This window comes from Scyliorhinus canicula, chromosome 2, assembly GCF_902713615.1.
Source record: "Scyliorhinus canicula chromosome 2, sScyCan1.1, whole genome shotgun sequence".
Taxonomy (NCBI): domain Eukaryota; kingdom Metazoa; phylum Chordata; class Chondrichthyes; order Carcharhiniformes; family Scyliorhinidae; genus Scyliorhinus; species Scyliorhinus canicula.
The window spans coordinates 41,995,657-42,021,194 of NC_052147.1; the positions used below are offsets into that span (position 1 = coordinate 41,995,657).

Below are 25,538 nucleotides of genomic sequence, written 5' to 3' on the forward strand. Positions count from 1 at the left end.
GCTGACTTGCTGTTATATGTGTCGGAACTGAATGTGTCGATGGGGGAATATTGGAGCTACTGCGAGTATTTGGGTCTTTCTCAGGGTACAAGCTGAACCTAGACAAGAGTGAGTATTTTGTGGTGTCGGGGGTGGGGGCAGGGGTGGTGGGGCTGCCATTCCGTAGGGCAGGGACTCACTTTAGGTATCTGGGGGTGCAGGTTGCGTGGGAGTGGGGGAGGCTTTGCAGGTACAACATCTTTAGTTTGGTGGGGAGAGTGAAAGCCAATCTGGCAAGGTGGGATTGTCTCCCTCTGTCACTGGCGGGTCAGGTACAGGCGGTTAAAATGAATGTGTTGCCGCGATTCTGTTTATTTTTTCAATGCCTACCGATTTCCTGCCAAGGCTTTTTTCAGGGAGATTGAGGGAAGGATTACCTCATTCATATGGGGAGGAAAGGTGCTGCTACAGAGGGAAAGGCAGGCAGGGGGTTTGGGTCTTCCGAACCTGATGTACTACTACTGGGCGGCGAATGTGGAGAAGGTGCAGAGCTGGGTCAAAGGGGTTGATTCCAAGTGGGTCAGAATGGAGGAGAGTTTGTGCAGGGGGTCGGGACTGAAAGCACTAGCAACAGCGCCGCTCCCGATAGCTCCGGGGAAATACTCAGGGAGACTGGTAATAATAGCTTCATTGAAAATCTGGAGGCAGTTTCGCCAACACTTCGGGGTGAGGGCAGGGTCAAGGGAAATGCCGATTCGGGGGAACCACAGATTTGAGCCAGGGAGGTGGGATGGACATTTCCGGAAATGGGAAGAGAAGGGGATTAAGACGCTGAAAGATATGTTTCTATGGGGACGGTTTGCAGGATTAAAGAAGCTGGAAGCGAAGTATGGGCCGGAGCAGGGAGAAATGTTTAGATACATGCAGGTTTGAGATTTTGCTAGAAAGGAGATACAGAGCTTCCCGGAGTTACCGGTCTCCCCATTGCTGGAGGAGGTGCTGACGACAAGTGGACTGGAGAAGGGGGTAGTCTCAGCAGTGGGGTGGGGTGCCCGCTAATCACGTTTATATGTTTTGGTCCTGACCAAAGCTAGAGGATTGCCTGGAAGTAGGGTTTAGGGTAATTTCCAAGGTGGTGCATGTGAAACTGGACCGGGTCCCCGGGAGGCCATATTCGGGGTGTCGGACCAGCCAGGGTTGGAAATGGGTGCGGAGGGAAATATCATAGCCTTCGCCTCGTTGATCGTCCAAAGGCGGATCATATGGGATGGAGAGCAGCCTCTCCACCTTATGCCCTGGCGTGGCGGGGAGACCTGTTAGAATTCTTGACTCTTGAGAAGGTTAAGTTTGAACTGAGGGGAAGCTCGGAGGGGTTCTACAAGTCATGGCCATTATTCATTCTGCACTTTCAAGAACTGGATAACATTGAACATTAGTTGGCGGGGGATGGGTGGGAGGGTTGGGGAGGAGGGGGCTGTGTGTATTCAGGGTGACTGTGGGTAATCCGTGATTCCTTTTTATCATTTGTTTATGTAAACATGCGGGCTAATGTTGGGGGTTGGTGGGAGATGGATCGTTGTTATTGTTATGGGGATTTACATATTGTTGCTGATTATTGTTTATTGTCGGTGGGTGTAAATTTGGGAGGAAAAATGTGAAAAAGGAGAATAAAATATATATTTTTAAAAGTGCGATCTATCAAATACATTGTATTTTAAATTTATATGAATGAGATTTTAAATATGAACATACACATAAATATGTACATGTGTATATGCTAAACATATAACTTTGTGTCATCTCCTATTTCCAGTAATCCTGTTAAACTATTTTATTCCACTTTTTCCTGACTCAACAGGAGAAAATTGCAGTCTAGAAATTCTATTTCAAGGATGTATTGAATGTGGCTGTGTGCCAGAGAACTGAAGAGTAGCTAATGCAGCACACATTATTTAAAAAGGTGATGGAGATAATCCGGGTAATTACAGGCTGGTCAGTTTAGATTCTGTGATTAGGGAAGTTTCAGAGATTTTGGTGAAGTGCGTCAACCTACTGAGAGGAGGATGGAAAACTGAATTAAAACTTGGTCAGAAGAGGGAAACTGAGTAAAATTAAGGGCAGTTTTTCATTGTGATTAGAAGTCGGTAGTGGGTTGTCCCAAAGAGTGTTCAGTTCAGGGGGTCAGTTAGCACAGTTGGCTGGATGGCTGGTCGTGATGTGGAGCAACACCAACAATATGGGTTCAGTTCCTGTACTGGCTGAGGTTATCCATGACGGGCCCTGCCTTCTCTACCTTGCCCTTTGCCTGAGGAGTGGTTACCCTTAGGTTAAATCACCACCAGTCAGCTCTCTTTCTCACAGCGGAGAGCTGCCTATGGTCCTCTGGGACAATGGCGACGTTCACTTCTCTGTTCACCATGCAAATCAGTGATTTGGTATGGGTCTAGAGACAAGTGGTGTCAGAATTTGCACATTACTGCAAAATAGTTATAGTTCATTTTTTTAAAAGACCAAATGAAGTTACAAAGACATATTCATAGAATGAATACAGCATGGAATGGGGCTATTGTGTCCTGCTGGCTCTCTGTAAGAGCCATTACCTAGACCCTCTTGCCTGCCTTTTCCCCGTCGCCCTGCAAATATTTATTTTCTTATAATTACCTCATTCTTCTTGAAAGCCGCAATCCAACCTGCCTCCACCTCCCTCTCAGACAATCATTCCAGATCCCTGCCATTTGCCAACCACCTTAAATCAGTGCCCTCTGGTTTGTGATTTCTTCACCAACAGAACAATTTCTCCCCATCTTTTCTGTACAGACCTGTCATGATTTTTAACCCACTTCTTTCAAATTCTCTTTCTCCAAGGGGAACAACCCTAGCCTCTCTAATCTATTTATTTAACTGAAGTTCCTCCTCCCTGGTACTGTTCTTGTAAATCTTTCCTGTACCCTTGCTAATACCTTCACATCCATCCTAAAGTGTGGTGCCTCGAACTGGGCACAGTGGTGAAGGCCAGGCACGTATTTTATAATGACTTCCTTGCCCTACCTATAAGCTCAGTTTCTGTCTGTTTTTAAGGCTTTAACAAATGCTTTGCCACCTTCAGTTATTTGTGCATATAATCCCCCAGTTCCCTCTGGTCTCTATTTTCTATTGCCTTTCATTTTTCCTACCAAAATGAATCATTTACATTTCTCTGCATTAAATTTAATCTGTCAAGTGTCCTCTCATTCCACCAGTTATCTGTATCTTGAACTTTATCACTACCCTTCATACAGTTTCCAATACTTCCAGGTTTTGTGTCCTGTACATTCAAGATTGGGTCAGTAATAATTATCAGGTAAAGCAGGGTCTTAACTCTTGTGTTCCTCAGGGGTCAATGACACCTTCCTATAGCCTGGAAAAACAACCATTCACCACTACTCTGTTTCATGTACACCACATCATCAACATTACCCATATCAACCTTCTCTGTATTTCATCAAAAACTCAAACAAATTGAATTAAACCTTATTTTCCCTTAACAAATCCATGCTGGCTTTCCTTAACGAATCCATATTTGTCTAAGTGACAGTTTATTTTTCTAAATTATTGTTTCCACCATTGAGGTTAAACTGACTTGCCTGTAGTTACTCATCTCATCCATACACCCCTTCTTGAACATAGCTGTAACATATGCATTTTTGCAGTTCTCTGACACATCTAAGGAGGAATGGGTGAGGATGGCCATTGCTTCCAGAATTTCATCCTTACTTCCCCCGGTATCCTTTGATGATCTCATCTGATCCTGGTTACTTACCAACTTTTAAGTACAGCCAGCCATGCTAATACCTCCTCTTTACCAATTTTTAGCCCATTCAAGTTTCAACTGCCTCTCAACTGACTTGGACAGCATCTTTTACTTGGCAAAGGCACAATTCTCTTTCCATCTTTATTTGTTTTATCACTGCCCCTCTGATCGTTTCTGGTTCTCGCTTGTATTACCCAACTGACATACGCACATGCAGCTTTTTCATCTTTCTATCTCTTGCATCTTCACGAAGGCCCTGGATTTGTTTGTTGTAATGAACTCCAATTGGCTTTATTGGTTGGCCAATTGGAGTATGAGCTCCCTCAATGATAGCTCATTGAGGGGGCCCATATAATCACCTGTGTAGACTTTGTGAGCCAGTCTTAGGTTGACTGGACAGCTAGCAGCACTGTTTGTAGCTGCCCCTGTAATATCGTTATTGTAAATAAATATTGGTGTGGTGACGGAACTCCTGCCTCCCGTGGATTACAAATTTGTCCTACCTCTTTCCTCTCATGGAAATATATCTTGACTCTATCCAAGCTATCTCCTCTTTAAAGGCATTTCATTGTACTATCATAGTTTTGCTTCTCAATCTTTGATTCCAATTTACCTGCTCTCATTCCAATGAAGTTGACCCTCCCAATGAATTATTTTTACCCTGGATTACTCCTTGGCTTTTCCATAGCCAACATTTTTCTTTAACGTTCATTCATTTTTAAAAAAAAAAGTATTTTATTACAAACATGTATCAAAACAGATTACAGCGAAGAAACGCCCTGGGAAACATACTTCCCAGCAATCAACTATACAGTCTGTACAGATTTTTTCCCTTTTTCAGCCCCCCCACCCCCCCACGACGAATAGCCCCTTAAACATGGACACTTGCCACTTGTCAGCACAAGCCACAGCCCACAGGTGCAAGCTTGAAGTCACAGATGCCATGTATGCCCAGGCAGCGATTATATTAACTTTGAGCTGGGCCCAAGCCCCATCAAGATGCCTGGGCAGTAAGATTCCTTGCCATCGCCAGGATACCCCCGCACCCCTGCAAAGTCCAAGAACCAACCGAAGACCTGGTGAAGGAGGGCGACAGATTTGTTTTGCTGCAGGTCGGACACTATTTGCAGGAGGTGCTGGATTGGGCTGGCGTTTATCGAGAAGAAGAACGGTTGCTTTCCGTGATGAACGGCCATAACGGTTGTACATCCACAGGCCATGGGGACCGTGGACTCCCCCTCAACGGTGTCCTGTGTCTCCATCCCGGAGTCAGAGTCCACTGCATCCGTCATCTCGGGGTCCCTATATCAACGCGGCACTGCAATGACCTGCGCAGGCTTTGAGTGCGGCGCCAGAGGAAGATCGTGAGGATGAACCTCCACTGTGTCTGGCGTCTGCGGCTAAGTGAGCTCACGGGGGGGGGAATTCTTTGGAAGTGGCGGCCTTCTGAGACTGAACGTGGTCTCATGCTTGCACTGAAGACGACCCTGGGCTTGTACCTGGTAAGAAATAGGGCCCGTTCGGCGAAAGATAAAGCCAGGAACCACTGGGCACCACCAGCAAAATTCAAACGAACACCGGTCACCAGATGCAAACTGCCAAATCGGCCGATGCCGAGAAAGGCCATGCCCCTGCCGTTCTTGAGTGCGGTGTACTTTGCGCCAATGTCAGGAAAAACCATGCTAAGGCGGGTGCGAAGTCTCCGACCCATTAGGGGAGATACTCAAGTCACCGCATGTGGAATGGTCCAATACGAAACCGAAAATGAGCCAATCTAGTGTCATCAACCCGGAAGACTTTCTTTAGGCCCCGTTTGAACGTCTGCACTGCGCGCTCCTCCAACCCATTGGAAGCCGGGTGGTGTGGAGCGGTAGCGGATATGGCATATGCCATTCATCTTCATGAACCTAGCAACCTGCTCACTTGTGAATGGAGTGCCATTGTCCGTGACGAGCACCTCTGGGAGGCCGTGCGTACTGAAAGACAAACGCATCTTCTCAATCGTTGCGTAGGACGTTGTGCACACCATCTTATGCACCTCTAGCCATTTAGATTAGGTATCGATTAATAAAAGGAACATGGATCCTTGAAAAGGGTCGGCGAAATCCGCATGCAAGTGCGCCCAAGGCCGCCCTGGCCATTCCCAGTGATGTAGGGGCGTGGCCGGCAGCAGCTACTGGCAAATGGGGCAGTTTTGGGACACCTTCCCAATGTTGGCATCGAGGCCTGGCCACCAGACATAACTCAGGGCCTACATTTTCATTTTGGGTCACACCCGGATTCCTAATTGCAAGCCCTTTAGTATCAGCTTTTTTCCGGGGCGACCACATGCATCCCCCCCACAACTGGATACAGTCTTCCATGCTAAATTTTGACAGCTTGGAGGAAAATGGCCGCAACTCGCCTGGGAGCGGTCTATGCTGCCCATCATACAGGACTATGTGCCGAACCTTTGACAGGACTGGATCTGTCTGGGTCCACTCACGGATTCTCCCCATTAAATGTGGACGCCAAACTGCTGGCTAAGATATTGGCCACAAGGATAGAGGACTGTGACCCGGGGGTGATAGGGGAAGACCAGACGGGGTTTGTAAAGGGCAGGCAACTCACGGCTAATGTTAGAAGGCTCTTGAACGTTATCATGATGCCCTCAGAGGGGGGGGAGATGGAGGTGGCAAAGGCCTTTGATCGGGTGGAGTGGAATTATTTGTCAGAGGTGTTAGGAAGGTTCGGGTTTGGTCACTGCTTAATTGATTGGGTGCATTGCTGTCTTCAGGCACAGTAGCAAGTGTGCGTACGAATCAGCAGATGTCGGGCTATTTTAATCTGCACCGAGAGACAAGGCAAGGGTTGTCCCCTCGCCCGCTGTTGTTTGCTCTGGCCATAGAGCCATTGGCTGTGGCGTTAAACGCTTCCAGGAACTGGAAAGGGCTGGTCTGGCGGGGGGGCGGGGGGGGCGGGGGGGGGGGGGGGGGGGGGCGGGTGGAGCATTGGGTCTCGCTTTATGCAGATGACCTGCTCCTGTACATTTTGGACCCATTAGAGGGGATGGGGGAGATTATGCAGATCTTAGGGGAATTTGTCAGGTTTTAGTGGTACAAATTGATTATGGGGAAAAGCGGGATGCTCGCGATCCAGGCGAGGGGGCAGGAGAGGAGACTGGGAGAGCTGCTGTTTAGAATGGTAGGAAGGAGCTTTCACTATCTGGGAATCCAGGTGGCACGGGAATAGGAGACATTGCACTAGTTAAACTTGTTCTGGCTTGTAGAACAAATGAAGGAGGACTTTAAGAGATGGGACATGCTCCCGCTGTCACTGGCGGGGAGGGTACAGACTGTGAAAATGACGGTTCACAGATTTCTGTTTGTCTTTCAGTGTCTCCTCATCTTTGTCCTGAGGGCCTTTTTTAAACGGGTGAATAAGGTGATTTTGGGCTTTGTGTGGGCGGGTAAAACCCCGCGAGTGAAGAAAGTGTTGTTGGAGCATAGTTGGGGGGAGGATGGGTTGGCGCTGCTGAACTTTTGTAACTACTACTGGGTGGCTAATATAGCCATGATTAGGAAGTGGGTAGTGGGCCATGATTAGGAAGTGGGTATTGGGTGGGAGAGGGGGGGGTTGGGTCAGTGTGGGAGTGAGTAGAGGCGGCATTGTGTAAGAACACAAGTTTGAGAGCACTGATAAGGGCTCCTCTGCCGTTCTTGCCGGCCCGATACTCCACAAGCCCGGTGGTAGTGGCGGCTCCGAGAGTCTGGGGGCAGTGGAGGAAAAATAGGAGAGCGGAGGGAGCATTGATCTGGGCCCCGATTTACAACAACCATCGGATTGTGCCGGGAAGGCTGGATGGAGGGAATCGGAGATGGTAAAGAGTTGGAATTGAGAGGATGGGAGATCTGTTTATAGACAGAGCTTCCCTAGCTTGAAGGATTTGGAGGAGAAATTTGAACTGCCAGCAGGGAATGGGTTTAGATATCTGCAGGTACGGGATTTTCTGAGAAGGCAGGTTCTGACCTTCCCGCTCCTGCCACCACAGGGGATACAGGACAGGGTAGTTTCCAGAACATGGTGGGAGAGGGGAAGGTATCAGATATCTACAAAGAACTTATGGAGTCGGAGGAAACTCAGGTAGACGAACTAAAGGGCAAGTGAGAAGCTGAGCTAGTGGGAGAGATAGAGGCGGGTCTGTGGGCAGATGCCTTAAGCAGGGTTAACACATCCTCATCATGTGCCAGGCTTAGCCTGATACAATTTAAGGTAGTCCACCGGGCACACCTGACGGCGGCCCGGATCAGCAAGTTCTTTGGGGTAGAGGACAGGTGTGCAAGGTGCACGGGAGGTCCAGCAAACCATGTCCATATGTTTTGGGCATGCCCGAAGCTTAGAGGGTTTTGGCAGGGTTTTGCTAAGGCTATGTCCACGATACTTAAAACACGGGTGGCGCCGAGTCCAGAGATGGCGATCTTTGGAGTGTCGGAAGAGCCGGGAGTCCAGGGGGAGAGAGAGGCTGACATTTTGGCCTTTGCCTCCCTGGTAGCCCGGAGATGGATACTGTTAATGTGGAGGGACTCAAAGCCTCCGAAATTAGAGACCTGGGTTTGTGACATGGCTGGATTTCTCAGTCTTGAGAAAATAAAGTTCGCCCTAAGAGGGTCAATGTTAAGGTTCGTCCGGAGGTGGCAGCCGTTCGTCGCCTTTCTCGGAGAAAATTAAAATGTCAGCAGAGGCAGAAATCTAGGGGGCTATTATTTCATTGATTGGAGGTGCGAAGAACGTGCTAGGAATGGAAATGTTTTATGTACCATGTTTATGCTGCTGTTGTTGTTATTACCATTATAAAAATTACAAATGCCGTAATAAAATGTTTTTAAAAAAAAGAAACGATAGTGTGAAGTGGCAGCCATAAACATACTGGTGGAAGCGTTTCACCACAAAAAACCACCGCCAGGCCCTCCTTCTCGATTTGTGATTATTTATTTTCTGCTGCAGTCAATGTGGGGGAGGCAATGTGGGGGAGGCGAAAGCTATCGGCTGCTCGGTTCCATTCTCCATCTTTTGGGACAGGACAGCCCCAATACCATATGGGGATGCATCGCACGTGATGAGCAAAGGCTTTTTAGGATCATGGTGGGTTAATAACCCAGGCAACTACAATTGCTGTTTCACCCACCGGAAAGCGGTTTCTTGCGGCTGACCCCAAACCCAGGTGTGATTCTTCTTTAACAGAAGGTGCAATGGGGCCAGTGTCGTTGCCAGATTGGGGAGGAACTTCCCATAATAGTTTACGAGGCCGAGAAAACAATGAAGATGCGAAGTGTCGGGGCAGGGACCTGGAATTGCGCGCACCTTCTCAATTAAGGGGTGCAAACCTCTGCGGTCCACCCGATAACCCAGGTAGACCGCTTCCTTCGTCTGAAAGACGCATTTTGTATGACGTAAACGGACTCCAGCCTCGGAGAAGTGTTTCCTAAGGACAGCCTTCAAATTTTCCAAATGTTCCTGCTCCAACATCCCCGTAATCATAACATCTTCTAAGTAAACAGTGACATATGGTAAACCTCAAGATGCCCCCCATGACACGTTGAAAGATAGCGCAGGCAAAGGATACTCTAAAGGGCAACCATGTATATTCATACAGGCCCCAGTGTGTATTAATAGTTACATATGGCCGGGAGGCAGTGTCCTGCTCCAACTGTAGGTAGGCGTGACTCGTATCGAATTTTGTGAACGAGAATCCGCCTGCAAGCTTCGCGTAGAGATCTTCTATGCGGGGCATGAGTTTGGACGAGCCGAGAAGCCGTATTCACTAAGTCTACTGTCGCCGCACAAGCGAACCTTCACATCTGGCTTCAATACAGATACAATCGGCGCTGTCCAGTCAGCGAAACGGACGGGGCTGATAATACCCAAGAACTCCAAACGAGTGAGCTCCCCTTCTACCTTCTCAAACAAGGTGTAAGGCACTGGGCGCACCCGGAAATAGCGTGGCGTGGCTCCTGGTTCGACCTGGATATATATGGATATTTATCTTCTCCAAACCGGACCTAAATACATCTGGGTACCGTCCTAGTACCTCCGTCAACTCTCCAAAACCTGTTTGAAGGATGTGCTGCCACTGCAGCCGTAAATGGCACAACCAGTCCCAACCCAACAGGCACTATGATAAGCGGGAAACGCCCCTCCTGGCGTCCATAAGCAACAGGGGTCATCGTAGTTCCAGCAATGTCCAATGGTTTCCCCCGTGTAGGTGGCCAACCTGGCCTGTGTGTCGGTTAAAGTAAGGGTCTGTAAACCCTGCTTGATGTGGTTGAATGTCCTCTGGCAATCACGGAAACCGCTGCGCCAGTGTCCAACTCCATTTCAAGCGAGTGACCATTGACCCATACTGTCACCTTAATGGGGGCCACACGGGGAGCTGCCACACAATACAGCTGCAGACAGTCTTCCTCCGTATCCACATCCTCGGGAGTAGTTGCCACAGGTTCATCCAAATGAAAGGTACAGCCCCTAGGCTGGCCCCAATTTCTGTCGGAACGACAGTGCCTCTGGCTCCACCAGGGCCGGCGTCCAAGACGGGGTTGGTGTTCACATGTCCGACACTGACATGGCTCTTCATCCATCGGATCTGGCGAAGGCTCCCTTCGGGGACAAACATCCGGCAGCCACTGCCGTCGATCTGAACACCGCCCCGCCCAAGGTACGGCAGGGGTGCAGGGAGGCGATTTTGGATGGAAAGGGTTGCGCCCCAAGGCATGCACCTCCATTCTCTGTAGCTCCTGCACTCCCCTCTCTGCACTCTCTCGGGATAATACCATCTGAATGGTGTAAAAGTCGATGTCGGCTCGACTAACAACTTTCTCTGGGTGGCCGCGTTGTTAATACCGCAAACCAAAGAGTCGCGTAACATTTCTGACAAAGTTTCATCATAGTCACAGTACTCCAGAATCCTGCGTAGCCTACATAGAAACTCATCAAGTTTCATCAAGTGCCATATGTCCTGGGGTCCTCTCTGCGGTATTAAACCGGTAATGCTGGACTATCGTGGACGGAGTTGGGTTGAAATGTTGCCCCACCAAGGTCACAAGTTCATCAAACGTCTTGATGTCCGGCACAGCTGTGTACGTAATGCTCGTAATCACCGCAAACAGGCGGTGAGCAGAATTACCACCTGCCCTTGTTTTCGGTGATGTTATTTGCCTGGAAATAGTAACGCATTCATTGTCGAAAACGTCGGCGACTGGATTGTTTTCCTCCAAGAAGAAGATATTACAGAGTAACATTTTAGAATACTGTGCTGGTAGCTCCTGAGCCTGACAAATCTTAATTGTTCATTCCAAAGGCAGCTCCAATTCCCTCAGCAACCGTTCCCTCAGCTTATTTTCATTCACATCAAACACAATCTGGTCCCAAATCATGTGGAACATTCCACCGCAAAAAAATTAGCTTTTAACTTTAAATGAGTGATGAACTGACCTATGGATTGTCCTGTCTTCTTTAAACATGATCTAAACATATAGCATTCATAAATTTCATTCTTTCTGGGGCTGCAATGGGCACCAAATGTTCGAAATCCTTTGTTAAAATCTTTACTATCTTCATCTTTTGCTAATTTTAACGTATTAAACACAGCAATTGTTTCAAGCCCTGGCGCTGTTAGGAGCATCGCTACCTTGCATGAATCTGATTGATCATCTTAATTTATTGTAGTAAAAAAATAGATTAAATTGTTCTTTAAATTAGATTTGTTTATTGTCACATGCGCTGAGGTACAGTGAAAAGTATTTTTCTGCCAGCAGCTCAAACAGATCATTTAGTAAAATACAGAAAAGAAAATACATAATAGGGCAACACAAGGTCCACAACACAAATACATAGACACGGGCATTGGTGAAGCATACAGGAGTATAGTATTAATCAGGTCGGTCCATAAGAGGGTCTTTTAGGAGTCTGGTAACAGCGGGAAAGAAGCTGTTTTTGAATCTGTTCGTGCGTGTTCGCAGACTTTTATATCTCCTGCCCGATGGAAGAAGTTGGAAGAATGAGTAAGCCGGGTGGGAGGTCTTTGATTATGCTGCCCACTTTCCCAAAGCAGCGGAAGGTGTAGATAGTCAATGGATAGGAGGCGGGTTTGTGTGATGGACTGAGCTGTGTTCTCGACTTTCTGAAGTTTCTTGCGGTCTTGGGTCGATCAGTTACCATAGCAGGCTGTGATGCAGCCAGATAGGATGCTTTCTATGCCTGTTGCTGTCCCCGTTACCCTGAAAGCTGAGACTCTTTGGTGGCTTCAATGACTCCATGCTGTTAATTCTGCAGTCTGGAAAATCTTCAAATCTGTGTGGCAGGCTTTCTCAGTGTTTCATACCATCCAACCCCATTCCAGGTGCCATTTAGTTTGTCAGATGGCCTGATTTATTACAAGAACACTTGTAGCTAAAGCTGTAAATGAATTATTAACATTAACTGTGGGTAAACTATATACGAAACAACATTTTCTCTTATCTTGTTTGCTGCTGACAAAAATGGAGGAAATGGTTTTGGGTCTCTTTGGCCCTCATACACGCTCCTCCAATAGAACCTGTTGGATGAAGGTGAAGCTTTCCAGTGTCAGAAAGTATGGAGTCTCCATCTGTCCAAAGTTCTGAACTTTTTTCCTTTAAAATGTTATCAAATAAACCCCCCCCGAACTTATAAAAAAAATAAAATGAGTAAAATAAATGGAAAAATATGAATAAAAACCCCCAAACTTGTAAAAAAAATAAAATGAATAAAATAAATTTAAAAAATAAAAAATAAATGAATTGAATAAATGAATAAAAACCACTACAGAACTTGTAAAACAAAAAGCTGCAACTGTTTAAAAAAATAGCAGCCGCTCTGCGCATGTGTTAATGCGCATGCGCGCCGATCATCGTGCGTGCATGCGCAATGCGACCGAATTATTATTTTTTTAACATGTTCGTGGCCGCTTGCAGCCGGCGTTATGAAAAGCCAGCTGCTGCGCGGGATTTGCACGATCGGGAGCGCCGCGGACAACGGCTCCGCGACCCTCCCGACACCCGTCCGCGGGTCGCGCCCCCGACTTTGAAGAACACTGTTCTAGAGTATTGATAAGATAGGAGAATGGAAATGGACTAAAAATGGCAGCTGGAATTCTAAGTCCATAAATATGAGGTGACACACTTTGGTTAAAAAACACTCATACTCTAAATAGAAGTGGGATTTTTTGCGGTGGATGTACTGAAAGATTTGGGAGTACAAGTTAATAGAACATGAAAAGCAGCAACTCGATCACGAAGCAGCAAAGAATGATTAGTCAAATTCTTAGGTCTTCTCACAAATATAAAAGGCAAGAGGTCAAAATGAGCCTGTATAAAATCTTAATCCCTTGGTTACAGTACTATGCCGATTATTGAGCTTCACCTTATGGGAAGAATATTGTTGCTTCAGAAAGCTTACAGTGTACAAACTCTAAGATGTTGCCTGGTTTGATGTTTTCTTCGCATTACAACCATGCAAATGATATGATAATATGATGAAAATGTATAAAATTATGAAAGGATAGAATAGGCTGACTGTTTTCTGTAGTTGAAATGTCAAGGTTAAATGTAGGCGATTAAGAATGAAGAACAGGCAGAACCTCTTTCCACAGAGACTTGTGAGGCTGTGAAATTCTCTTCCAGGATTTGGTGATTGAGGTGGAAACTATGTCAACATTAAAGATTAAAGCCTCCCTGGACAGGCACCGGAATGTGGCGACTAGGGGCTTTTCACAGTAACTTCATTGAAGCCTTCTCGTGACAATAAGCGATTTTCATTTCATTTCATTTTCATAATGAAAGAATATGGTAATGAAATGGGTGCATTTTGTTAGAACTGACGTCTCATGGGATGAGTAAACACTGATATGGGCTGGGTGAGCGAAATGTTGTAATGTCTTATGTATTTCTAATGCCACAGGAGATCCCATATATGACCATAAAACCATAAGATATAGGAGTAGAATTAGGACATTTGGCCCATCGAGTATGCTCTGCCATTCGATCATGGCTGATACTTTCCTGACTTCTTCCCATTACCCCTGATCTCCATATTAATCAAGAAAAACCCTTATTAATAAAGAACTCCAGATTTGTGCTTGAGGTGCTGTTACATACAGGGCTACAAACCAAGATCTGGATGGTGAAGTCAGACAATACTTCTCCCTTAGAACATCAGGGTACGGGATTCTCCCCTACCCGGCGGAGCGGGAGTTCCTGGCGTAGCGGAGTGGCGCCAGCCACTCCGGCGTCGGGCTTCCCCAAAGGTGTGGAATTCTCCGCACCTTTAGGGGCTAGGCCCACGCCGGAGTGGTTGGCGCCACGCCAACTGGCGCCAGAACCGGTGCCAGCGGCCTTTGACGCCCGCAGCCCGGCGCCAGGGCTGGCCGAAAGACCTTCACCAGTTCGCGCATGCGCGCTGGGGGATTCTCTTCAGCCTCCGCCATGGTGGAGGCAGTGCTGGCGGCGGAAGAAAAAGAGTGCCCCCACGGCACTGGCCCGCCCGCCGATCGGGGGCCCACTCGTGCCGCCAATCCTGCCGTCACCAGAGGTGGTTGAAACTATGGCGGCAGGAGAGGCCTCTCAGCGGCGAGACTTCAGCCCATCGCGGGCCAGAGAATCGCTGCGGGGGGCTCGGCGATCGGCGATCGGCGCGGAGGGCATGCCTATCGGCGGGGCGGGATTCCCGCCCCCGCCAATTCCCGGGTGGTGGAGAATTTCTGCCACGGCGGGGCGGGATTTTCGCCGGTCCTGGGCGATTCTCCGACCCTGCGGGGGGGGGGGGGTCAGAGAATTTTGCCCCAGAACTAAGAGCAGGAGTAGGCAATTTAGCCCCTTGAGCCTGCTCCACCATTCAATAAGATCATGGCTGATCTCATCATGGCCTCAGCTATACTGTCTTGCCCGTTCTCCATAACCCTTCAACCCATTACCAATTAAAAATCTGTCAAACTCCTCTTTAAATGTGCTCACTGTCCCAGCATCCACTGGACTCTAGGGTAGTGAATGTCATTGATTCACAACCCTTTGGGAGAAGCAGTTTCTTTTCATCTCTTTTTTTTAAATAAATGTTTTTATTCTCCATTTTCACATTTTCCTTCAAAATTTACACTCCACCCACGGTAACAAATACAAAATCAATCCCCTTAACAATAACAACGATCCCAGCCTCCCACCACCCAAAACAATGGCCCACCTGTCAATATATGCATCCAATAAAACAAACCCTCCCACAGTGAAACAAAAAACAAAGGAGAAAAAGAAAAAGGAGTTCGGGACCGCCCATGGTCACCATTAACCTATACCTTAAACCGGCCAGCGTGGAGGCCCCGCCCGAGTCCCTTTCCCCCTTGCCCAGCCCTCGGAAAGCCCAGAAATCCCCTTTTAGCACTCAAACCCCGCATATCCACCTACACCCCAAAGAGCACTCATTTCGAGTGAAAGTCCCATCACTTCCCTTGTCCAAATATATACAACATTGGCTCCTTTCGCCCATACACCCGCACGCACTGAAACAAAAAAGAAGAAAATACAGTCATGAGGTTACATCGGCACATGGCCATTTCTCAATTTCTCAGTTCTGCCACAGTCCTTCTGCCTTCGCAAACTCCTCCGCTGCTTCCGCCGTTCCAAAATAAAAGTCCTTGAGCTTGTAAGTCACCCTCAGCTTCACTGGATATACAATGCCGCATTGCACCTTGCTAACGTACAGTGCCCTCTTCACCCAGTTGAAGGCAGCCCGCCTCCTCGCCAGCTCCACCGTAAAAACTGGTATACACGTATACCAGCTCCAGCCCACTGCACCACCCGCTTCTGTTTGGCCCAGCACAGGACCTTCTCCTTCACACTGTACCTACGGAAGCACAGAGTCACTACCCTTGGCGGCTCACTCGCCTTTGGTGCAGGCCTCCACAACCGATGAGCACGATCCAGTTCATATCGGGAGGGATCCTCCCCCTCCCCCAATAGTTTTGCCAGTTTCGCGGCAAAATACTCAGTCGGCCTCTGTCCTTCAACTCCTTCGGGCAGCCCCACCATCCTCAAATTCTGTCGCATGGATCTGTTTTCCAGGTCTTCCATTTTTCCTCGCAGATCCTTGTTAATCTCTATCACCTTCCCCATCGAGGTAAGTTGATCACCGTGCTGCAATAATGTCTTCTCCACTTCCTTCAGCGCCTCACCTTGCTTCCGCACCTCCGCCACTGCGCTCGCCACCGCCGTCCTCACCGGGGTAATTGCCTCCTCCACCAGCACACTCAAAACCTCCCTCATCTCCTTCCTCATTGCCTCCATGTGTTTTGTCAACTGCCTTTCGAATTCCGCAGCCATCACCATAGTCATTTCTTCAGCCGTAAGCAATTAGGCCTCCCCTGGTGCTCCAGCCTCCATTTTCCTTGGTGACCCCGCAGTGACCTTTCCACTCCCCGACGGACTTTCAGCTGTTTTTTTTACGGCCGTTTTTTTGCTCACCCGTGACATTTTCCTTTACTGTGCCGTCACTGTGCCTCCTCTGTGCCTTCTCCCTGCTTTTGCTGTCCCCGTGGCCCCTGGGACCAGGCTTAAAGCCCCGAAAATGTCGTTCCCGAATGGGAACCCTCCAATGTGCGGCTGCCTCCCACCCGCCGTCACCGGAAGTCTCGTTTGTTTTCATCTCTGTTATAAATTTGCTATCCATTATCCTGAGATTATGCCCCACAAGAGGAAGCATCCGGACCATAAGACCATAAGACATAGGAGTGGAAGTAAGGCCATTCGGCCCATCGAGTCCACTCCACCATTCAATCATGGTTGATTTCAACTCCATTTACCCGCTCTCTCCCCATAGCCCTTAATTCCTCGAGAAATCAAGAATTTATCAATTTCTGTCTTAAAGACACTCAATGTCCTGGCCTCCACCGCCCTCTGTGGCAATGAATTCCACAGACCTACCACTCTCTGGCTGAAGAAATTTCTCCTCATCTCTGTTCTAAAGTGACTCCCTTTTATTCTAAGGCTGTGCCCCCGCGTCCTAGTCTCCCCTGCTAATGGAAACAACTTCCCTACGTCCATCCTATCCAAGCCATTCATTATCTTGTACGTTTCTATTAGATCTCCCCTCAACCTCCTAAACGCCAATGAATATAATCCCACGATCCTCAGACGTTCATCGTATGTTAGGCCTACCATTCCTGGGATCATCCGTGTGAATCTCCGCTGGACCCGCTCCAGTGCCAGTATGTCCTTCCTGAGGTATGGGGCCCAAAATTGCTCACAGTATTCTAAATGGGGCCTAACTAGTGCTTTATAAAGCCTCAGAAGTACATCCCTGCTTTTATATTCCAAGCCTCTTGAGATAAATGACAACATTACATTTGCTTTCCTAATTACGGACTCAACCTGCAAGTTTACCTTTAGAGAATCCTGGACTAGGACTCCCAAGTCCCTTTGCACTTTAGCATTATGAATTTTGTCACCGTTTATAAAATAGTCCATGCCTCTATTCTTTTTTCCAAAGTGCAAGACCTCGCACTTGCCCACGTTGAATTTCATCAGCCACTTCTTGGACCATTCTCCTAAACTGTCTAAATCTTTCTGCAGCCTCCCCACCTCCTCAATACTACCTGCCCCTCCACCTATTTTTGTATCATCGGCAAACTTGGCCAGAATGCCCCCAGTCCCGTCATCTAGATCGTTAATATATAAAGAGAACAGCTGTGGCCCCAACACTGAACCCTGCGGGACACCACTTGTCACCGGTTGCCATTCCGAAAAATAACCTTTTATCCCAACTCTCTGCCTTCTGTCTGACAGCCAATCGTCAATCCATGTTATTACCTTGCCTCGAATACCATGGGCCCTTATTTTACTCAGCAGTCTCCCGTGAGGCACCTTGTCAAAGGCCTTTTGGAAGTCAAGATAGATAACATCCATTGGCTCTCCTTGGTCTAACCTATTTGTTATCTCTTCAAAGAACTCTAACAGGTTTGTCAGGCACGACCTCCCCTTACTAAATCCATGCTGACTTGTCCTAATCCGACCCTGCACTTCCAAGAATTTAGAAATCTCATCCTTAACGATGGATTCTAGAATTTTGCCAACAACCGAGGTTAGGCTAATTGGCCTATAATTTTCCATCTTTTTTCTTGTTCCCTTCTTGAACAGGGGGGTTACAACAGCGATTTTCCAATCCTCTGGGACTTTCCCTGATTCCAGTGACTTTTGAAAGATCATAACTAACGCCTCCACTATTTCTTCAGCTATCTCCTTTAGAACTCTAGGATGTAGCCCATCTGGGCCCGGAGATTTATCAATTTTCAGACCTTTTAGTTTCTCTAGCACCTTCTCCTTTGTGATGGCAACCATATTCAACTCTGCCCCCTGACTTTCCTGAATTGTTGGGATATTACTCATGTCTTCTACTGTGAAGACTGGCGCAAAGTACTTATTAAGTTCCTCAGCTATTTCCTTGTCTCCCATCACTAGATTACCAGCGTCATTTTGGAGCGGCCCAATGTCTACTTTTGCCTCCCGTTTGTTTTTAATGTATTTAAAGAAACTTTTACTATCATTCCTAATGTTACTGGCTAGCCTACCTTCATATTTGATCCTCTTCTTCCTTATTTCTCTCTTTGTTATCCTCTGTTTGTTTTTGTAGCCTTCCCAATCTTCTGACTTCCCACTCCTCTTTGCCACATTATAGGCTCTCTCTTTTGCCTTGATGCATTCCCTGACTTCCTTTGTCAGCCATGGCTGCCTAATCCTCCCTCTGATAACCTTTCTTTTCTTTGGGATGAACTTCTGCACTGTGTCCTCAATTACTCCCAGAAACTACGATCCACGTCTACTTTATCCATAATTTTTTATCATCTTGTATGCCTCAATTTGATCTCCCCTCAAAGTCTATACTTTAGAGAGTATAGGCCTAAACTGATCAATCTCTCTTCATGCGACAATCCCCTCACCTCCAGAATCAATCTTGTGAACTTCTCTGAACTGCCTCCAATGCCACTACACATTTCCTCAAATAAGGGGAACAAGGGTTTCGCTAGGGGCTGGTTTAGCTCACTCAGCTAAATCACTGGCTTTTAAAGCAGACCAAGCAGGCCAGCAGCACGGTTCGATTCCCATACCAGCCTCCCCGGACAGGCGCTGGAATGTGGCGACTAGGGGCTTTTCACAGTAACTTCATTGAAGCCTACTCGTGACAGTAAGCAATTTTCATTTTCATTTCATTTTCAAGATGTGCAATGTAGGTGGATTGGCCACTTTTAATTGCCTTAGTTGTAAAAAATGAATTGGGTACTCTAAATTTATTTTTTTAAATGAGGGAAACAAAACGATGCCACAAAATTCCAGATGCAGTCTTACCAATGCCTTGTATAGTTGCAACAACACTTCCTTACTTTTATATTTTATTCCTTTAGCTATAAATGCCAACATTCCATTCACTTTCTTTATTCTCTGCTATACCTGCATGCTAGTTTACTGCAACTCATGCATGAGGACACCCAGATCCCTCAGCACCGGAGCACCCCGAAGCCTCTCCCCATTTAGATAATAAATTGCTGTCCTATTTTTCTGATCAAAATGCATGACCGCACACTTATCCACATATATGTATATACACACACACAGCTGATTTTAAATATAGTGAAATATAGAATCATTACTTAAAATTTATTTCAAAAACTTTTTGCCTGCAGCCTACAGCCACTTTTTCCTGGTTCTAATGAAGTTGACCAAATTGCAAAAATCCATGAAGTTATTGGAACTCCAAACTCCGAAACCCTAAGGAAGTTCAAGCAGTAAGTACATCCTAAATTACAAAAACATGGATACCTTTCAGAATTTTGTTTTGGACCATTTACTTTTTCAAAGATTGAAAAATAATTTAAAGACTTTGAAGTACTTTTATTTACTATTTTTGCATATTTAGCATTGAGGTGTTTAACTTCATGTTAAGATTTTTTTGAAAAACATGAAGCTGATAAATGTTTTTGCCTAATGGCAGTTGTTGCACAAATTTACCAGTTGCTGTAAATAATGAATGTACCTTTTTTTTGGCAATTAGAACACAAGAAGTAGGACTAGACCATACTACCCCTTGATTGATAACCCTCTATGATAGTGAATTCCAAAGAAGCATCCCTCTGATTTGAGGAAATTTCTCCCCATCTCAGTCCTAAATGATCAATCCTTTATTCTGATACTGTGTCTCTTTGCTCTAGATCCCCTAACCACGTGAAACAACCTCTCTGAAACCTCATACTGAAATTAAGAAAGAAATGTCCCCAAATTTTTAATTCCGTCATTTTCCATAAAAATCCTTTTAATGCTGTCTACCCTTGAAACCTCATCAGAATTTTATACGCTTCAATGAGATGACTTTGCATTGTTAGTTCCAGCGAATGTGCCCAATTTACTCAGCCTCTCATCATTGGACCACCTCTTATTCCAAGGACCAATGTCGTGAATGTTTGCTGCACATATTAATGAAGTAAAACCCCAAACCGATGGAGTGAGAATAGATTATTGCAGACATTCATTCTGGTCATGTAATAATATGAAACAAAATCTCGTTAGTCTTTCTGTTGAGCCCTATTGCTGAATAAAAATTGGAAAGGATTAAAAGGAAACATTAGTAGTACTTAATTGCATTTGAAGATCTTTGATGTACCTTTAAGAAACATATGAATACATATTTAATTCTTAATCTTCCTTTCATATGTCATATTGATTTTCTTTCTTCCAAACCGGCTCTTGAACGGCTGTCTGCTCCTCCAAGTTGCCTGCAGCCTTTTCACAAAGCAGGTTAGGGGTGACACATTTGTTTGCCGACTTCTAGCCTTCTCTTCTTAAAGGCATGCTGTACCTTAAAAGGAAGTTCACAAAAATATTACTACAATATGAATTATCACAAACTGAAAACCCTGGGTATACAGTGGGTTTCAGAGTAATGGGCACTGGAGGCATTAATGTGCATTAGCTCTGCAGGAGACCCTCCAGGATCACCGTCACAAGGGATTGGAGAAGATAGTCGGGGAGGTCAACTTCCAAAGTCAGTGTTCTGCTTTTGCTATTGGGCCAAAGATGATTTTACAATGTTTAGAGAAGAGAAGATCATTTGGTTAACATTATTCACTATCAAACTCAAAATTTCTTTCAAGGGATAAAGTCCCTGTAATTTCTGTTAGAAATCTTTTGTTTATTCCTGTGATATGTGAAGGTTGCCTAATGAAGAAGAAATTTATAATACCACAGGAATTGAAGTTCAAACAATTGTGTGGTTTCATCTGTTAATTTTTGTAATGTCTTTTAAATGCTGTTTACTTAAAGCTGTTTTGCTTTAGACTACTTGAGTAAAATAATTACTTTTTCAATGTAGAACACGGGCTATGAGTTTTGACTTCCCACAAAAAAAGGGAACAGGCATATCTTGTCTCATTCCGCACCCTACCTCTGAGAGTATTTCACTGATGCATGCAATGATGGAGTATGACCCTGAAGAAAGAATCACTGCTAAGCGGGCATTACAGCATCCTTATTTCCGTGAATTGAGGTGAGCCAAGGTTTCCAAGCAGCATGACACTTAGCTATTCCTCTCATTGAGTATTAATCTGTCTTTGACCACGAAAATATTCGATATTTCTCTTGAACCAACTCTCTGCACCTGTCAATAGATACATTTTCTACAATTGTATTGATATTTTAAAAATAATTCCATTTAATATTTTGGTTGAATCATAACGTTTTACTTTGCACTTTCAGAAATTGAATTGTGTTTATAGGTATAAAATTGAATGTCTTCCCCCTTTCACAAAATGAATGCTAAGTAGCACATTATGGATTGTTCACCTTCAAACAACAGTAGATTTACTTTGTTGAAAAAATAGTAATAATTCCAGTGGTTGGGGTGAAATTTTATTCAGGGTTTTCAAAAGGATAATTATCTCAATAAACATTACTGATATTCTGTTGACTTTCCCATTGCATTTTCCACTCAAGAAACCAAAACAAATTTGGACACTATCAAAGCCTTGGGATTTAAAGTAGTATGTTCCATACCATAAGCAATTCAGTTGAAAGGGAAAGAAAATAAATTACATTTATTTAGGGCCATCTTTCATCCCTGAGAATTGTGTTAAGTGTTAATTTATACAAATTACTTTTGAAGCACAGTCATTATGTCCTTCATTTTTAGCAGGCAAATATAACTACTTTGTAAATTAGACACTTGAATATACTTTTAAATTTTTTTAGCAAAAGGGCAATTTAGCGTGGCCAATCCACATCCAGCACATCTTTGGTTTGTAGGGGTGAGACCCACGCAGAGATGGGGAGAATATGCAAACTCCACCAGAACAGTGACCTGGCACCAGAATCAAACCCGGGCCCTCGGCGCCGTGAGGCAGCAGTGCTAACCACTGCGCCACTGTGCTGCCCTTAGATATTTGAATTTGCAAAGGAATTTTTTTCCCAACAAGCCATGAACTTTGCAATTAAAGCATGAAAGGTTCTGTGTCTGTATACATTATAAACCAAAAAGTTGTGAATTTATCATTTGAAAAGATTTGCTGCCAATATAACTTCATGATAGTTTTGATTTAAGAATACTGTAATGGTGAAGATGATACTTTATCCTACATATATACCAGCAGATATTCAAAAGAGGTGACAAACAGGTACAGATATCTACAGACCCATTCATCTCACTTGCATGCCACTGAAAACACTGAAATCAGTTATCAGGATAAAATCTGAGGATTGTCTGAGGAACTCTAACCTAGTAACCAGCTCCGGACAAGATTATTTCTGAGCATAATAGGTGACTTCTTTGAGATAGTGACATCCGAAGTGAACTGTTTGAAACCATATAATATGATGGCATGAAAATACAGCCACACAGCACCCATTGAACAGATTCCTAAACTTCCAAAAAGGAAGTTCATGCTCATTACAAGCCAAAACTATGGCACCCGCCATATTGATTGAGGCCAAAATATTGGTGCCTGAAATATTCATTAGGCTCTTTGCATGCACAAATAAAATATAGTTGCAAAAAATCAGAAAATCTAGGTTTACATGTGGCCTAACCATCAGTTCTTCAAGTTACAGTCCATCAGGTTGCAGCCAACTATCCGCCCTCCCTTTCCTGTTCCCTTTTGTTAATTACTTGAAGGCCATGGCCAGCGTCACTTTTGCCCTCTCTTCAATTGCATAGCACTGGCAAGCTGCCATTAGTGTCCAAAGCTTGCTAACTCAATTATATTGTGACCCAAAGCTCAAAATCTGTAATCAAGGCCCAAATGCCTCAGGCCTTGTTATTCAGAGACCTTGTGTGTCCAGTAAAAGCATTTTGAATTGAATTGTTTTTGATTGGTTTATCAATGAATGTTGCAAATTGAGCTAGGGAAATTATACTGGGAAATGTGGTCTTGGGAATTTACAATGGTGGAATTTACATAAACTTGATCACAATGTGACAACTGGGGGAAAATTTACAAACAGAAAATGCAGGCTGATCTAAAAATTTTAATGAGCCATATAGATTATTTGATTTGAGAAAGAAGACTATTAGTTTACATTAAGTAAATGAACACGTCCATCGTGATTTCTCTTTCCTGTAGATTTGCTGAGAAACAAGCTGCCACAATGCAGCGTAGAGTTAGATGCTTAGAAGGGAATGAGAACAATCTAAGCCCAGCTGTGGTGCACAACCTCTGGCGAATCCATAAGGGGCGTAAACAGGTAAATTGAGGAACATTGTCACTTGCCACCCTGCCTTTAACTGTTCCACCATTAAATCAAGTGCCAAATTTTTCCAGCAAAATATTATCTGAAATAATTGCATAATTAGGATATGATGTTTAGGATGTTTTAAAATTGGATTAATGACGCTAGACTAATTCTTAAGCAGAAAAGCTCATTTTTAATATTGCTCTGGCCTTGTGTTTTGTAACACATTTAACTATTTCGTACAGGCCCAGTAGATAATGCTCATGGATTACATGAACAAATTAAACTAGTTTTTTTTCATCTTGACCTAACATCTTGATAAAGCTGTTAGTGTCATTTAAAATGAAATGAAAATCGCTTATTGTCACAAGTAAGCTTCAAATGAAGTTACTGTGAAAAGCCCCTAGTCGCCACATTCCGGCGCCTGTTCGGGGAGGCCAATACGGGAATCGAGCCGTGTGGCTGGCTTGCCTTGGTCTGCTTTCAAAGCCAGTGAGCAAGTGTTCATTGTCCAGATGGTATTTTGACAGGGAAGATGAGGTCGTGACCCGTGGGTCACGGGATGATGTAAAATGAGTCACAAAAAGGTCTCAAAATATGATCCCAGGGGTTCGTCTGACCGTTTTCCCCATTTTCTCCCTGGGTGAATTCTGGCTACACTGCAGTGTGTGGCCACTTGAGGCTGATGTAGAGGCCGGTGCCGTGGACCTTCGGCCTCCCTGGGTCACTGTTACAATCACCAACACCGACACAGCCTCCAGCAGCCACTCCTGTTTCTGCAGCAGCTGATCATCCAGGTTAGTCAGCCCCTTCACCTACAACTGAAGAGTCTAAAAGGAAAAAAAAATCAATTATCTTTAAATTTATTTCCTGCAGATACTCCTGCACAATGTTAGTTTCCATCAGTGCTTCACAAACTTTTTTTCCAGACCTGCATCTCCCATCCAAAACCAAGTGACTGCCGACTGGAGTATATGTCCACCAGTATCCCAGTTAGTAACTCATAGCCGGAGTACTCCCTTATACAGGATCTGATCTCCCCACCTTTCAATTGATCCATTGTCACAAAACTGATTTATATTTATATTTGCCCCATTTTGAACTCTGCTCTGGGGGACGCGTATAGGTTTGGAAACTCCTTCCATCCCAGTCAGGGGGGAAATGCATCTGTTCAAGTACAGTGCATAGGAAGCACAGTCAATGATCACACAAAGAGACCAACTTCCATCCATCCCAGTCAGGGGGGAAATGCATCTGTTCAAGTACAGTGCATAGGAAGCACAGAGTCAATGATCACACAAAGAGACCAACTTCAGGGTTAACGTTCTGAATCGGAGACATGTTTAATTTCTGCCTTACCATTGTCAATTAGTCTTGAATTTCTGTTACCATTAACATTGTCAGTTTTGGTTAAATTTCTGTGACAATTAATCTTGTTTATGTCTGTTTCATTTACTCTTAACCTTGTCAATCAGATCTATGCTTAAGTTGTGCTGTGTGTGCATTAGGGTTTGATGTATATTTAAAATGCTACTCTCCGCTCACTTTCTGAGATCAGTCGCTCTCTCAGTGAGACTGACTTTGCGATCAATGGTGAGTCTCCGTTCTTCCCCATTAGTCCAAAATCCAGACCAAAATATATTTTCAATTATAATTTTTTACATTTAATAGTACAGAAGTGCCAACAATGAACGTGATGTTTTAAAAAGTAACTGTGGAGAAGCTATTGTCTATTAAATCGATAACGCGGCGTGGGTCGCTAGAGGCAGCTATTTTGCAAAAATGGGTCGCCCGAAAAAATGTTTGAAAAACACTGGCCTAGGTGATGAAGAGGAAAATCTTATTCAGTGTTTTTCCACAAAGTTACCAATCTTAGCTTAAGGAGGACCCAACAATCTGAGTATGCACACTGTGGAAACTTTCCCACAATGTCCCTGAAGTGGACATTCTGATTCCTTCCTCCGTGTACCTGAACAGGCACCGTAGTGTGGCGACTAGGGGATTTTCAAAGTAACTTAATTGCA

At 45.1% G+C, this 25,538-nt stretch overlaps 1 protein-coding gene across 14 annotated transcripts in view; it reads left to right on the forward strand.

Annotated features, from left to right (window-relative positions):
* LOC119952899 (MAPK/MAK/MRK overlapping kinase-like) overlaps positions 1-25,538 on the forward strand; it is a 313,636-nt gene that overhangs the window by 131,648 nt on the left and 156,450 nt on the right. For all 14 annotated transcript variants that reach the window (XM_038776537.1, XM_038776527.1, XM_038776517.1 and 11 more), the window contains 3 exons: positions 19,482-19,583; positions 21,164-21,337; positions 23,406-23,526. In XM_038776537.1, coding sequence (XP_038632465.1) covers positions 19,482-19,583; positions 21,164-21,337; positions 23,406-23,526 — 397 coding nt within the window. The remainder of the gene's footprint in view (positions 1-19,481; positions 19,584-21,163; positions 21,338-23,405; positions 23,527-25,538) is intronic.